General features: G+C 36.6%; 1 protein-coding gene across 1 annotated transcript in view; it reads right to left on the bottom strand.

Moving 5' to 3' along the window:
• GBE1 (1,4-alpha-glucan branching enzyme 1) overlaps positions 1-16,526 on the bottom strand; it is a 271,683-nt gene that overhangs the window by 30,139 nt on the left and 225,018 nt on the right. The window contains exon 13 of the mRNA XM_032352229.1: positions 1,335-1,519. Within this exon, the coding sequence (XP_032208120.1) occupies positions 1,335-1,519 (185 nt within the window). The remainder of the gene's footprint in view (positions 1-1,334; positions 1,520-16,526) is intronic.

The raw sequence follows: 16,526 nt of genomic DNA, 5'->3' as shown, positions 1-16,526 counted from the left end.
GTACTTATGTCACCTATAAAGTGTGTGTGTGTGTGTGTGTGTGTGTGTGTGTGTGTATGTGTGTGTGCATACTGGATATTTACAAGTGAATTTTTTTTAAGACTTTTAGTCCCCAGATTAATGAGGTAAGGTATATAAAATTACATTTTAAAATAAAATGTAACATTGTTATTGTACTGGGATTTCTGAAGTTGTATTTACCTTAAAAACTTTACATTATTGCACACCTTTGTCAGATTCAATGGCAACCTAATGTTCTTTACAATTTATCTTTTTTTCTAATAAAAGAGAAAGTCTGAAAAGAAATTATATTTACCAAGTCTCCCATTTTATACACCATGTTTTATAGTAGGCAGCGAGAAGCCTTCGCTTTTTCAACACCACCCTCTGGCAGCTCCCATTTTGAAAGGACTGATTTCCCTGCGTATCAGCAGCACTACTCTTGGGAACTTAGCCATGTGAACAGGCTCTAGAGTAAACAGCATGCCTTTTGGTATTCAACATTGTTCCTGCTGAAAAGGAGCATCATTTTGCTCTCTCTTCTGGAAACTGCATTACTAATAAACGTGATTAGGGCATTCATGTCATGTAGCCAATCTTGGTGAATATATAAGTACCTTTGTTCAATCTTTAAAAAAAAAAAAAAAAGTCATAGACACCAAAGTCAAAAAACATCAACAGTAATTTCAAATAGTACCAGTAAAAAGTAAATGGATTATAAGTAACACATACTATATGCTAATTTTTGCAAGGGGAAAAAGCCTGTATAAAATTTGCACCTGTTAATTACATTTTCTAAAACTTATTGAAAACTGAGACTTTAATTCCAGAGGAGAGTCAGACTCATGAAAAATACAAAACAGCATGCAGGTATAATGGCATCTATTGAGATGACAAGTTAGAGACCAGTTAAGGAAGGGAGAAAAAAAAGGAATAAAGAGATCTACATGTTGTCAAAGTAGTCTCTTTATGACAGCAAAATTATTTATATAAAGAAAACAGTCAAAACAATTAAGATGTTTCCACAGCAATTTCCAAAATGGACTCCATGCGGAGCTTTTGTCATTTATTTTAACCAATTGAAATAAAAATTACTGAATTTAACCAACAACAAACTAAACAGGAAAGTAAGCAGGGCATTGTGTTTAAGATTTTCATTATCTATTGGAGAGACTTCAGTGACATGTTTTGACAACCCGAAGTATGTTCCAGGGCACTACACACTGAATAATAAAGTGGTTTTTAAAAGATCCGCATATGGATTTAAATCGATTGCCATTCCAAGCATGTACAACATTGGAGACTAAAACATAACATTTAGAAAAAGAGCTTACCTGTGGAGCTGAAAGCCAACCACATCTTTCTTCCAATTTATTCATATCCCTGTCAAAGTTATTTAGGAACTTATAGCGAAGGAGGTCATCGTCAGTTAAATGAAACTGCCTTCTGGCATAATGATAACTCTCATTATTTCCTTTCCTTGGGAAGTCCAACCATTCAGGATGCCCAAATTCATTACCTGTTTTTTAAAAAAAAACACAAAAAACAAATATAAACCTCACCCAGTAATATTAGCATTTCTTGCTAAGGTGACTCAATAATTATATGTCTTAAAGTCCTTAAAATCAGTTTAGGTTATAATTTACCACAGCTGTGTCCTGTGAATGATTTACAGCCATGGTTCAAAAACAGCACAGTGTAGCACAGAGAGGGCTGACCACATCTGGACTCAGGATTCCAGCCATACAACCCTTGATATATGCCTCTTTTTCCACAAACTGAGAACACTTACCTCTACCATACTTATGTCATCTCTGAAACAATCTCTAATATCTCTGATTAATTTCCAAAATCTCTCTTTCCATCATTTCTGTAATCTGTTACAATGCTTTACGATTACCCAAGGCTTTGAATGTACATTGTGTTTTGATCCTCTGTGGGCCTCTTCATTATATCCATCTTGCAGAGGAGAAATCCAAAGCTGTGGACAGTTTTGCCCAAGCTCACACAGATAATAAGTGCAAAAGTAACCATTAAAATTGAGTTCTTTTGATTAAAATCCAAAGATTTTAATGAGGTTCCTTCTACCTCATCCACACATTAGGCAGGTATGTTTTAAACTTCAGGTGCCATAGAAACCCAAGTCATCACTCTTATTCATTTTCCTTCTTTCTTTCTCAGATCTTCATGTTTCTATTAGAATCGTCATCTTTAATTTCAAATGTGTCTGCATGCATGTGCACATATATGGGTTCAGCTAGGACATCTGATTTGGAACCATGTTGTTTATCATTGTAATGATGAGAACCAGAAACTCCATATACTGGAATATTGTTTATCATTGTACTGATGTTTATCAATTAAATATTGTTTAGCATTGTAATGATGAGAACCAGAAACTCCATATACTGGAAAAACAAAATAAAATAGTAACATAAATATTTTTTATTCTCAAAATTAAATTTAGATATTGGTTGTCTAATAGATTGGCTCCTATTGTTTTCCCCAAGGTGGATTTCTACTTTACAGTTTCTTGTTTTCCTCTTAAAAATTAAATACAGCTTTCTAAAATTTACTTTCATTTGCCAATTTGATGTTATAATTTTCTGAGTCATGAACTTCTCCTTTGTGTCAGAAAGTATTATAGCCAAAACAGGAATGTCCTACATTCAAAAAACTAATATATTATATTTTAATAAATAAAAACTAGTACACTAGCATGTAATTCAAAATGATTTACTGTAGCACTGCTTTAAACAGTAAACTCTGCTAAGAAACACTGGAATTTGCATTTAACTTTTTGGGACCACAGCCATCAAAGTAAAAATAGCATCCAAACAAATACGTCTGCAGCAGCTCCCTAAGAATCAAGCATCTACAAACATTTTGCTAAATTCTGGTATTTGTCAACAGAATATCCCTTACAATTTTACCTGTGATGTGACAGAAGAGGGAACCAGATTTCTGACTCTCTGGGCCTACAGTTACTTTAGGATGCTTCAAGGGACACTGGGAATTTCCCACTGCCATACTTCGGAGCTCTGCTTAGGTCTGGAGCCTGTCATGGTGTAGCCAAGGCACAGCCCACTCTAACATCCGTTCAACTGGCAAACCCAGGCACCTTTGGAATTGCAGGGGAGCACAGAGAAAGGGACTGCCTACCTGAGGAAAACCATATGTCTAAGCACCAGTGAAATTTCAACTAGTGGAGAACTTTAGAAAGACTAGAAATGACTTAAGTTGGCTAAAGTATAGTAGCCTACAGCTAAATCCAGGCTTTCTATAAGCATGATACTGTTGTTCTGGGATGGCCATCAACTCTGGGTTGACTACGGTATTACCAAGCAACCCCTTCAGCTTTCTGGGGGAGATTGTTCGATCACTGTCATCCTGATTACCACAGCAGAGGCGACAGCATATGCTTCATGTCTGTTTATTATGTGCTGGGCACACGCACTGCACATGAATTAATTCTTTCCATCTTCAACAACACTAGAGAAGGCACTATTATTATCCCAAGTTTATAAGTAAGGAAGCTGAGTCACAGACATTTATTAAGTACTGGGATCTTTGAATGCAGAGTGTCTGGTTTTAGTATGCTGACGGTTAGGACTCCATCATATTGTCAGAAATAAATACCATGGAAATACGGTGCCAAGAATGACCAACCTCTCCTACGTGGACAGAGACTCCAAGCTAATGGAATGACATGTACAGATGGATTGGAGTTGAGGACGTGAGATGTAGTTAGGACTTTGGTTTAGCCATAAAACAGAGTTAGTGGTGAGGGGAAGAGGAGGGACAGACAAGATGAGGTTAGATTAGGATAGGCCTCATAAAATGAGGAGCGTAATTACATTGCAGGCAGTAGGGAGCTAAAGGTTATTTTCTAAGTAGGGGGATGAGAAGTTCAAATGCATTTATTATTAAACTACCTCTACAGTGTGAAAAAAAGACACAGAGTATTGGGGATAGCTAAACAGTAGAACAGCTATCACAGAATCCAAAGTATATAAGGTAAGATGCAGTGAGAATGAGGAAAAGAATGATTCAAATGGCATTTCTTCTATACTGCTGGTGGGAATATAAATTGATATAGCCACTGTGAAGAACACTATGGAGGTTCCTCAAAAAATTAAAAGCAGAATTATTATATGACCCAATAATTCCACTACTGGGTATTTATTCAAAGAAAACAAAAACACTAATTCCAAAAGATATGTGCACCCCAATGTTTACTGCAGCATTATTTGTAATAGCCAAGATAAGGAAGCAACCTAAGTGTCTACTGATGGATGAATAGATAATGAAGATGTGGTGTATGTATGTATGTGTGTACGCGTGTATGTCTGTATATATATATTACACAGCCATTAAAAAGGACGAGGTTGTACCATTTGCAAAAACATGGATGGACCTAGGGGTTATTATGCTAAGTGAAACAGGGCCAAATGAGAAAGACACATACGATAGGATTTCACTCATATGTGGAATGTAAAAAAAGATAAGCAACAAAAAGCAGAATCAGAAATACAGAGAACAAGCTGATGGTTGCTGTGGCAGGATGAGCAAGATAGGTGAAGGGAATGGGAGATACAGGCTTCCAGTTATAAAATGAATAAATCACAGGAATAAAAGGCACAGCATAAGGAACAAAGTCAATGATACTGTAATAGTGTTGCACGGTACCAGACGGTAGCCAAGCTTGTGGTGAGTGGGGCATAATGTATACGTTTGTCAATCACCATGTTGAACACCTGAAACTACTGTAACACAGCATGTCAACTATACTCAAACAAAATGAAGCAAACAAACAAACAAACAACAAATGACATTTCTGAGGAGGATAATAACAGAATTTGATGCTGCCTGATGAATGTAGGTTGTAAAAAACGGAAACTCTGAGTGCAGTTTTGAAGTTTCAAGCTCAGGTGACTGAGTAGTGCCTCAAGAACCACACTAGTGAACAGTGGTGACAGAGGAAGTGTGTGGGAGGGAGATAATGAGTTTTCTGGCATGCTAAATTTAAGACCTGAAGAATACACAGGCATTCATGCATATACAGTAACACTGATAAACATAAGGGACTGAAATTTAGGAGAGAACTGGGGGTGAGGACCAAGAGTAATTTGTTAAGGCCTCAATAAGAGACAGTAGTTACATCCACAAAAGGACAAAGGCTTATGGACAGCATCCTGAGGAACTGCAGGCAGAAGATTAATTAGAAAAGACCATGGAACAATGGTTAGCAAAGTAAGAGGGACATCAAGAAAAAATGTATCAAAGACTAAGAAGAGTTTCAAAAAGGATGGTCAGTGACAAATGCTACAAACACACACATACACAAACACACAAAACAAAAACTCAAACCTTGCTACCTTACCACCAATTTGGTATAGGAATGAAATGCTTTAGAGGAGTGCTTTGCAATCTATGGAATGCTCCAGAGAAAACATATAGATTCCAAGGAAGCTTGTTAAAAATGTTCATCACCTTTGGGGGAAGTCCCAGGCAGTAATCTACATTTTTTTCAACCTCCCTATGCTGAATGAAAGCAGGATGACCAAAGGCCACTCTCTGAAGGAGAACAGAGTAGAGATTTGAACGTTCTTTCTATGTCTAATATGTCTAAGGAAAAGACAGTATGTAACATGATGCCCATGGACACAGTGAGACTCGGGTTTTATCTGAGTGAGCCAGTTATGAGTGAATTTAGGCAATTTAATTTCTCCAGTGCTCAGTTTACTTGTCTGTAAAATAGGATAATATGTTTCATAAAAGTTCTTTTAAGATTCAAACATGCTGGGCGCCTGGGTTGTTGAGTTGAGCGACTGACTGCCTTTGGCTCAGGTCATGATCCCGGACTTCCAGGATTGAGTCCTGCTCCCAGCTCCTTGGGGAGTCTGCTTCTCCCTCTGACCTTCTCCTCTCTCATGCTCTCTCTCACTCATTCTCTCTCAAATTAATAAATAAAATCTTAAAAAAAAATTCAAACATGCTAAGTGAGGCACTGGGCACAGGGTCTGTCAGCTATTGGCTTTCAATGTACAGAAGCTTTTATGTTACACATGTCCACTTATTACAGATGTTGTTCAGGAAAGAATTACATAAAGGGCGACAGATGAGAGCTATAATAAAGCTAAAATCAGAGTGGGGACCTGACCAGCCCTACTCTGTAGCAGGCATACAAGCAAGCAGGACGAATTCAATAGGCAACTAGTCAGTTGGCTCCTTTTGATTCAGTTTTCATGGTCCAACCTTATTCCTTTAAGTATGAAGTTGTAAAAGGATGCATTTATTCATATATTTAATAATACAAACCAATTTCCCTAAGTCCAGTGTGAATGACCTTTGAGTTATCTTCTATTTTAGATTTTTAAAAGGCAGAATTGGATGTGAAAATAATTTTGCCACAAGGATGGGGCAAATCAAATTGCCATGTTAGGAATCCCCTCTCCAGTCTCTTTCTTCCTTATTCCTACATGTTCACCTTGCGAAACCTCTGAACAAGTTCTCATGGGTTATTCATGGTGTATATATATTAATAGTATATATATATTTACATATATTATATGTAGCATATATATTTATATGGTATATTTATTATCACATATACTATATATGCTTAGAGTATATATAGTATACAGCTGATTATATTCTACCTAAAACGAACATTTTAGGAACCTTCTAAAACCAGAGTTCTTTGGCTGAAACACTAATGACAGTTGAGGTTCTCCATCTCCTGATTTCTCCCCACCCTTTTTGAAAATGTGACCTCAGGTTACAGCCTCTGTTTTGCTTGCTATCCTTTCTAACTGTCTCAGGTAGACTAAGAAAGTGAAAATACAAATTCTCCACTATATGGTTTAATTTCTCTCTTATATTCCTCCTTGGAAGTATAGTTTTTATCAGTATCAGAGCAGAATGGTGAGTTTAACCAAAACTACTAAGGATGGTATGTACCCATCTCATAATCTGATTAAAAGCTAAGATCCTGCTCTCCAGAAACACACAGACACACACAATGGATATAGCCTTAAAGATTCTTGAATTCCATTTGAAAACAGATACAATGTGAAATCATATTAGCATTTATTTCTAACATTCTAGCATGAAAATTCATATCCTTATAATCTATAGCATAAATAAGGATTTAGGAGTAGCACCATTACAATGAGGCTAAGATATGCAAATTATTTAGAAGAGTACAAGACACATAGTGACAAATATTAGTTACTATTATTTTAGTATATTTTCTTTTATTTTATTATGTAAGTAACACACTCGCATTAGTTTTTTTAAACACACACACACACAAACACACACACACACGGAATCTAAAATTTTAAAAAATAACCACTGGCTATGGTATGACTGTTAATATTCCCCCAAAATTTCTATGTTGTAATCCTAATCCTCAGACTTCCCAAATCCAGAAAGCATAAGAAATAAATTTCTCTTGTTTATTATAAGCTCCCGGATCCATGGTATTTTGTTATTGCGGCCAAAGTGGACTAAGACATCACTGTTTTTCTTTCGGCAAATATTTTATTTATTTTCATTTATATCTATATCTATGACTATATGCCTATATCTCTAGATACATATATATCCATCTACCCATCTATCTATCCTGCCTACCTATAACTTGTTTTGAATGAAAACAGAGTTATATGCTATTTTGAATTTTAATGTAAGCATTTTCCACGTCAATAAGTATATATATCTCTCCATGATGGTACTTCCTTATGTGCATACAATGCAATTATATTTAACCATTTTCCTCATGTTAGTCATTTTTGCTTCTTCTACTATTTTAGTGCAATAAAACATGAGCAATCTTACAAATCCACCTCTGGATTTTTTTTTTTTTGTCTAATATTTCCCTAAGAAAAGAATATGCAGCTGCTGAGAAGGTAAGCAGATATGATTCTCAGAGAAAGCATTTTCCAAGTTTTGAACATTACTAATCATTTGAAGACATAGGCACAAGTTAACAAATTCTCTCTGGAAGTAATGCTCAACACTCACACAAAATTATATTCCTTAATGCATATGTTTAATATGCTACTTTAAGAGCATTTTTCATCATTTAAAGGTTTCATTTTATTGCATTCTAAGACTAGTCCATTTTAAACATTTATCTTTTTAATAGCATATCTAAAAATTAGCAACAATTAATAAAAACAATTACTACATGAGATCAAATTAAATACTTGGAAAAATAAAAGACAAAGATGAAAGCAGGACAAATGTTTGTTGTCATAATACAATTTAGGATTTTTTAATGTATTTTAACTTTCACCTCATTTATCGTTGATGAGTATAAAGCCACTACTTTAAAAACATTCCAATAAGCACATTTATATATTATGGAATATGCAATTGAATTTCTAAGTTATAAAAAAAGAGCTATTTAAAAAAAATTCAAGATATGATGAAGACCCTATTCTATTAGAGAATCATTTATTAATCTCTATTAGAGACTAATTTAGATGTTCTGAAAATCTTTTCCTGGAGAGGCTTTGTTTAAACTGAAAGAAATAGAAGTTGCATACAACAAAGAAATAGATAGAAAAATTACATTAGTGATCGCAGAGAAAACATTGTACAGGGTGGCTTTTGAATGTTATCTCTGTTGTAAATGAGCTGACAAGGGGCAAATTAAGTTTAATGTAGACAAACGCAACATTAAATTTCATATTTGGTTCAAAACTGTAAACACAAGCATAAAATAAATGGAAGCAAATCACAGAAAGACTTTCAAAGTGACCTTGGAATAATAGTGAACCATTCTCAGACTGAACAGAGAAAACTGGAAAATGCCTGTTAGTATCTTACATCAGCTCACAGCTCACAAACCTAATGAAGAAAAATACTATCATTAAAACAAGTTAAGAATGTTCTTCTCAGCTATGGTCCACAAATTACTTAGGAATGTGGCAGGACTTGAGACAGTACAGTGAAATATGGCCACCCAAATAAGCTTATAACTAAGGGCTGTTCTATAAAGATGGATACGAAATCTAAATTTATTCAGGTGATGGCCAAAAAGGTAATTGATTTGTTTTAGTACTGATAACTTGCCGGAATAAGAAACACATAATACAAATGAGTATTTTAATTTAACAAAATAAATATATGTATATGTATTTCTAAATTATAGGTATATGTGAGTATACATCCACGCATAATATATGTATGTCTTCCTCAATGAATGCAACAGGCATTTCTAACTTGGAGCTCATGCATTGCTGGTGATTTCCTGATATTTCATGCAAAACATTGTATGCACGTTCACCTGTGTGTTTTTCTGAGGCATGAGAGAGTTTTCCTTCACATTCTCTGGGAGTCTGAGTCTTAAAAAGGGTAAGAACCACTCACTGTATTAGAATGTTAGTAACTAAAGGAATGGGTCACAGGTAAGAGTTTCTAAGCTACATAAAAAAGGGGAAAAAAATGTGAAAACCTAAATGGAGGGAAGCATTTTTCAAACCGTGGGCTAGTTTATTCAACAGGTAAGAAGCTTAGAAAAGTCACATTTAAACTAACTCTAGCACAGGGAGGCAAAGACTGTGACATCTGGGAACAATACTTCCAAGTTAAAAATATGCATTACAAGTAACCTGGCACTAACCATCAAAGGATGATATTTCTGCTTGTTAAAATATGATTATGATCACTGATGTAATACATAGAATGTTACTTATTTCAAAATGATGGGAAGACAGTAATTTTTTTGAGCTGTCACCTGGGATATTTTGTAAGAAAATTCATAGTTCATGCCATGATTCACTGCATTCACTATAATAACAGAACTGGGTGCTTCCAGAAATAAGAAGACAGAAAGCTCTGGCTAATAAGTAATTTTTAAAAAATTTTTATAATTAAAAAAAATTTATAAACATATAGTGTATTATTATAATAAGCAACTTTAAAACCAAAACAGGGAAGCAAGTAACTAACATTGCTATAGTTAATTAATGATTCCAGAAAATTCTACCAAGTTCCTTCTCTCCTTTCCATTTCCTCTGTATACAGCACCATTCATGTCTGGTTAATTGGGTAAAACCTCTCGGCACAAAATTCCTATTGGGATTGCTTTTCCTGTAATTAATTTTTTGCTGTTTGATGTAAAGGTCCAAACTATAAATTGACAAGAAGCCAGCTGGTCCAGTGATGGAATTCGAGACAATACAACTAATGAAAAAAGCCCCAGCTCTATTAGCTGAACATTCTGATTAGCAGGTTTGTGTGTTTTGTTTCTCTAAACTGTAATGCATACTAATTTTACCTCGGAATTAATTAAAGCCTATCACAACCTCCATGCTGTGAATGTTATGTAACTCTTTGTTGATACTGAGTTTATGCATATATGAGAATAAGGTACAGTCCTCTTAAGAATGTAAAACACTTTAATTCTCCTCTTCAACTGTACTAAAAAGTAACTCTTAAGAGGAAGAAACTATTTTCAGTTTTCTTCTAGCTCTTTAGTGGATATTCAACTCTCCAAAGGGTGGTGCACAACATAAAATATTTTTCCAAATCAGGGACTGTGATATTCCCTTTTAGAAAAATAAATCTGCTATCCATTCTCCTGGCCCATTTTTGATAGTGATCAAAGTGGTTCTGGGCAGCGATCACGCCTAATTTTTTTTTTCCTCCATAGTATGCTCCACTGTACTATATCTAGAACAGATATCCCTTAATATTTGTTAAAGTTGGGTTATTCCCTCTACAATTGTTAAAGATCTAATCATCTCTTTCCAGGCACAGAAACAAAATAATCAGATCCAGAAGATGACATAAAGGTGGCACACAAACCAACCCTGGGGACTTTTGGCAACTCGTTGTTGATATCAAGTTTATCTATATATACACTTGAAATACACACATGTGGTGTATATGGTACAGTCCTAAAGAGAACATTAAAAAACAAACAAATTTCAATGCCCGTTCCTCTTAATATCCTCAAGACTTCCGAAATCAAACGGTTTGGTCTGGAGGTCTCTGGGTTTTCCTGTGGAGCCCCTCTTATGAGCATTCCTCCTTTAAAAGGTACAGGTCAGTGATTATATCCTGAGTCCCAGGACTTGCTATATTGGTCATATGCTCAACTATAACACAAGATTATAATTTCAAAAGTATTAAAGTATATCCTGTAGATAACATGCTTAATGTAGGTCAGCTCGATCCCTGTCCTCATAGATCTCATAATCTAATTAAGAGATTTAGAGGAGACAGACAGAATTAAACAAGTATAAAATACATATTTTCTTTGGAAAGGGTATGGATGAGAGGGCTCAAAAAAAGATTCAAAGGATAAGAGTAAAAACAACAAAGGGTAGTAGGAGAGGAAAGGAGAGAATACTGGCAAATCTCCCCGCATTCCTGCCTCCCTCCCACAAAAGAATAAGGGGGGTGCCTGGGTTGCTCAGTCAGTTAAATGTGTGTCTTTGACTCAGTTCATGATCTTAGGGCCCTAGGATCCAGCCCCATATCAGGCTCTGTGCTCAGTGGGGAGCCTGCTGCTTCCCCTTCCTCTGCTCCTTCTCCCAGCTCATGCTCTCCCCTCAACCCCCCCAGGTGAATAAATAAAATCTTAAAAAACAAACAAACAAACAAACAAAGAAGAAGAAGAAAATGTGAAGTGCTGAGATGGTGGCCGAGGTAGTGAGGGCAGGCCTGGAACTCCATCACTGTACAGGGTTGGGGAGAGAGGGGGTTGGTCTTAGAAACTCAATCTTGGAATTCTATAAATTACCCGTGGTGTTAAGAAACGAAAAGTAACTTTGCAAACTAAGCATGTGCGTGGCTTTTAGAAACATCCAGGGTAACTGATGCCACGGGACTGAATGAAATTGCCTGGGAAGAGCATGCATGAGAAAGAGTATAATGGGTGAAGCCGGAGGAACACTCACGTGGCGAGGTAGGGCGGAGGAGGCCTGGAAAAACGCCTGAGGAGGAAGGGCCCGAGAGAGAGATGAGGAAAACCATGGGGGGCGGGAGACTGGAGACAGACCCCAGGGAAAGACGGGTTCCGAGAAGAAACAATGGTCAACAGTAATAGGAGCTAAGTAGTTGAACTTAAACCTGAAGTCCTATAATAACTACACTGAGTAAAAGAACATTCACGAATGGAAAGGGAGCAACAACAGTCATGCCTGGGGTAAAACCAAAGAGCTGAAAACGGTTGTGAGGACGGAGTGCTTTACTTTTTCTCTTTGTTTATTTTAGGATATTCTGACAGGTAGTATTTAACTAAATACCTGGGAGTGAATGGTCTGTCTTAACTATATAAGGCTTTGTATTCATAAATTTTGAACTTTGAGGCGTTTTATGGTATATAATATGTACCGTATCTTAAGACATTAAGGAAAAAAAAACTAATATACTATTAGGTTTCCTTAAAATTTCTACAACAAATCTACAAACTAATATTTTGAATAAAATACATGATAAATTCCAGTCCTTCATCCCCAGATAAAGAGGATGGTGGCTTGAGTCAAATACTGTACACCTGCTCTCCTATCCTACCTGGTATCACCATCCATGTCCCTGATCCCTCAGAGCTGAAAGGGGCCAGCAACGGCACTGAAGGTTAGAGCCACTGCAGCAAGGCTGGCTGATCCCCTCCATCTGTTCTGCTCTCCCCAGTCTTCCCCTGGATAAATTATGCATAAAAAGTCTTGAAGCAAAGGCCAAATGAGCTCTGGGCACTTTGGAAAGAAAAGATTTCCAACTTGAACGACGCTTGGACCATGGCCAAACCCATCAATCCCTTCACTTATCTACATGATTAGAATTGCTTTAAGTGGTGAGTTCCTGTCATCAAGAACAGGGTAGTAGACGAATATGTAGGTCAAGTGTTTTGATAAGAAGGTTGTCAAAATAAAACAACTGTAAAACATTCTTAACCATCAATGTCCATAAGTACAAAGTAAGAATAACTTTACATTGCATATGTGTGGTAGAATAAATGAGAACACACTTATAAACCAGTCTTACTTGAAATGCTAAAGAATTAGCATTATTATATTGAAGGGTAATGATATATAATGATCTATCTCATAATGTTTTATTTAAATCAAGACTACGGGAGAACATTTTAAATAAATGAGATCATAAAACTATATTAAAATAATAGAAGCAACAGTAATTTCTTTTTTTTTTTTTTTGAAGAGTTTATTTATTTGTCAGAGAGAGAGAGAGAGCGCACAAGCAGGCAGAGGCAGAGATAGAAGCAGTCTCCCTGCTGAGCAAGGAGCCCAACTCAGGACTCGATCCCAGGACTCCGGGGGCATGACCTGAGCGGAAGGCAGCGGCTTAACTGACTAAGCCACCCAGGTGTCCCAAGCAACAGTAATTTCTTGAGAGCCCTCTATGTACATGGACTCAGAGCTAGAATTTTATAAGTTATTTCAAATGATAATCACAATAACCTTTCAATTTGGGAGGGGACATTATTCCTGTTTTCAGACAACAGATCAGGAAGCTAATGTGACTTTCCAAGGTGATGCAGGTGTAAGACATCAAAGTCAGTATTCAAACTTAAGGTTTGTCTGTATTCTTTCTACGGTATCCAGAACTCGGCATTTGATTTGAGCAACATTAGCTGGAAACCTGTTACGAATGTACCGACATTAGGGAAGATAATAAAAAAGCTATACCTTTTTATAAAGGTGTGTAAAGATATATTTCCAATTTCACTACCGAGTATACAAATAAAGTATTATTTATCATGGGCCTGTGCTCCCTTTGTGCCTTGCATGTTCTGCTATTTTGATGTTATTATTCCATGCTACAGCTGTGTGGTCTCCATGAGGCCTTTTTAAAATCCTGCTGGAAAGCTTTGGTGCTTGTGTTTCCACTTATACTCAGGTGTAATCCCCCCCCCCCTTATTAAAGCAATCCTTACATAGTGTGATTTTTGTGCTTGCTGTTTTTGCCTCTTTATTAGATTAAGGATAGACACACTATGTTTTTATCTCTTATCCTTATTACCTAATTTATGCACAGGCATACAGCACACATTTGAGGACTAATGAAACATGTGTTGAAAGAAGAAAATGAAGGAAATCATGTCTCCTTCCTATAGGAGGCCATATATTACTTAGGGAAAGTTCTAGCTTACTTTCCCCAGTTCAAAGGGGAAGGACTCAAAGAAAGTGTGTAACAAATGCTTCCTTACTAACCGCAAAATGAGGGCCATAAAAAACACAGAGGAGGGGCGCCAGGGTGGCTCAGTCAATTAAGCGTCTGCCTTTGGCTCAGGTCATGATCGCAGGGTCCAGAGATTGAGCCCAGTGTCAGTCTCCCTCTCTCTCTCTCTCTCTCTCTCTCTCCCTTCTCAAATAAATAAACGAAAATTTAAAAAACAAAACAAAACAAAACACCACAGAGGGAAATGCTAAGGCTTGGAAAGGGGTACATACAGAGAAGCCCATCCCTCGTGGGGGGAAGGAGGGGTGAAAATCAGAAGAGAGAAGACACCTCACTTAGGTTCTCTCTCCCTGAGGCTCCCTACAGTGTTTTCCGACTCTGAAAGCCACAGCAATGAGGCTGAATTTCAAATGGCTCATGTTGCTAATTATACTTTGACCTACATGGGATTTTTGTGGCACTGTTCTGGTTTAAAACAAATAATAAAGTATAATCAAAAAAAGTAAAAATGAACAAAACACAGAACTAAATGAAGAAAACCTGTCATTTTGGGACAAAAATAATTTCTTATAAACAATATATTATTTCCTTAAGAAAATTCACAGCAACCATCGTGGACTCTGCCATTTGGTCTGAAACCATCTTGATACTGCATGAAGCAGAAGATGTTCCCGACATTAGGGAAGATAATAAAAAAGCTATAAAAAGGTGTGTTTAGATGTATTTCCAATTTCAAAATGTTCTTTAAGGGGGAGAAGAAAGGGGAGAAGAAGAAGGAAGTGATGGTGAAGGGAAAAATGAGGTTATTTAATATAATCCTAACTGAATTCATATTTATCTCAAGCAAATTACAAATGCCTTAGAAAGTGATTTGTTAATGCACACTGTTGTAAAAAGAGTGAAAGTTTTGCAAGTGAACAGGGCCCTAGCTGAAAGACCCAACACCTTTTTAGGCAGTAGAAAACAAGTTAAGAAAACAGGAATTGTGAAAAGTAATATACTGGATGACTACAAAATTGATTATACACATGTGATTTTGTGGCTCTTCTAACTTTCGGTTTAGGCCCCCAAATTTAGTAATTGAGTCAAATTGTGCCATTTTTCCCTAAAATTTGTCTATAACTAGGATATGCAACCACTAAGTCAGGGTTAGTTCCTTTTGGCTACATCAAACATACATAGTAATAGAGATGAGTAAATCTCCCTAACGAATTATTGAGAGCTAAGCAGAGACACTGAAAGGGGAAGCATATAACCAAAGGAAATAAGACTGGAAAGAAATTGTTCACTTAAGTCCTCTGTATGGAGTAAGTGACATCAGTTTAATTCAATCCTGGTATCATTCCAGGCTAGATGAGCCCAAGAACCTCAGGCTCTTTCAAGGCACAGTCTGCTACAGCCTTCCAAGGTTTCAATCTCGCACAGCCTTTCTTCTTTAGTCAGCAATTCCAACCCCCTTGTAGAGAGACTTAACTACCTGCTTATAACTTAATCAAAGGACCAGTATCAGTTTGCCTTTGGAAGATGTTTCCATTGCTCCAAGTTCCTGCCAACAGCTAGTTAGCCTCCTCTGCTTCCCTGCTGTCAGCTCTTGCTTCCTCTCAGGCCACCGGTGCCAAGTAAATGAGAAAAAAGTTCCCAAGCAGCATGACGGCTTGCGGGAAACACTGTGAACTTCTTCCCTCAATAAGAAGAAAAGTTCTTAGTATTTGCACTACTTGCTTCAGGTGTCCCCATTTGCTCTGGGTAACACTGATTTTGAATTGTAAAAAATATAATGACAAGGTTATGAATCAGCCTGTCAACTGTCTTTGAAGGCTATTAGAAGAGAGGGTTCAAAATCATGTAAGCAATTTTAATGTCTTAAAAGTAATGATGTTTAAATTATCATACACAAATGTCCCAGAGAGGTTTGATACAATGTAAACTACCGCCACCACTCCCTCCATATACACCAGAACGTTTTCCATTGGTCTAAATCATTCTCTGCGCTTGCAGACAAGCAAAAATTCTAAACCAGGGAAACAAGTTTGGTAAAGAAAAGAACACAGAAACAAAACAATACCATTAGTAATGTTATCAGTTTTGTGTTTAACTTTTGTCATATCCAATAACTTCATTAAGCTATTCCATGTAGAAATACTTATCACTATTATTTGTCCCTGGATAAGGAAAGTTTTCTTTGCTCTCCTTTGAGCTTTATCTCCCAATATACAGATCTTGCTTCAATCAAAAAGATGACCCAAGCAATATGAACATGGCTGATGTTTCCTGCCTATACATCTTTCTAGTTAGTCCTCGGCTTGTAATACTTGTTCTTGCCTCCAGAAATCATGTCTGTTCTTCAACAACCAGCTTAAATA

This window comes from Mustela erminea, chromosome 1, assembly GCF_009829155.1.
Source record: "Mustela erminea isolate mMusErm1 chromosome 1, mMusErm1.Pri, whole genome shotgun sequence".
NCBI classification, from domain to species: Eukaryota; Metazoa; Chordata; class Mammalia; order Carnivora; family Mustelidae; genus Mustela; species Mustela erminea.
This window is presented reverse-complemented; position numbering and strand designations above follow the sequence as displayed.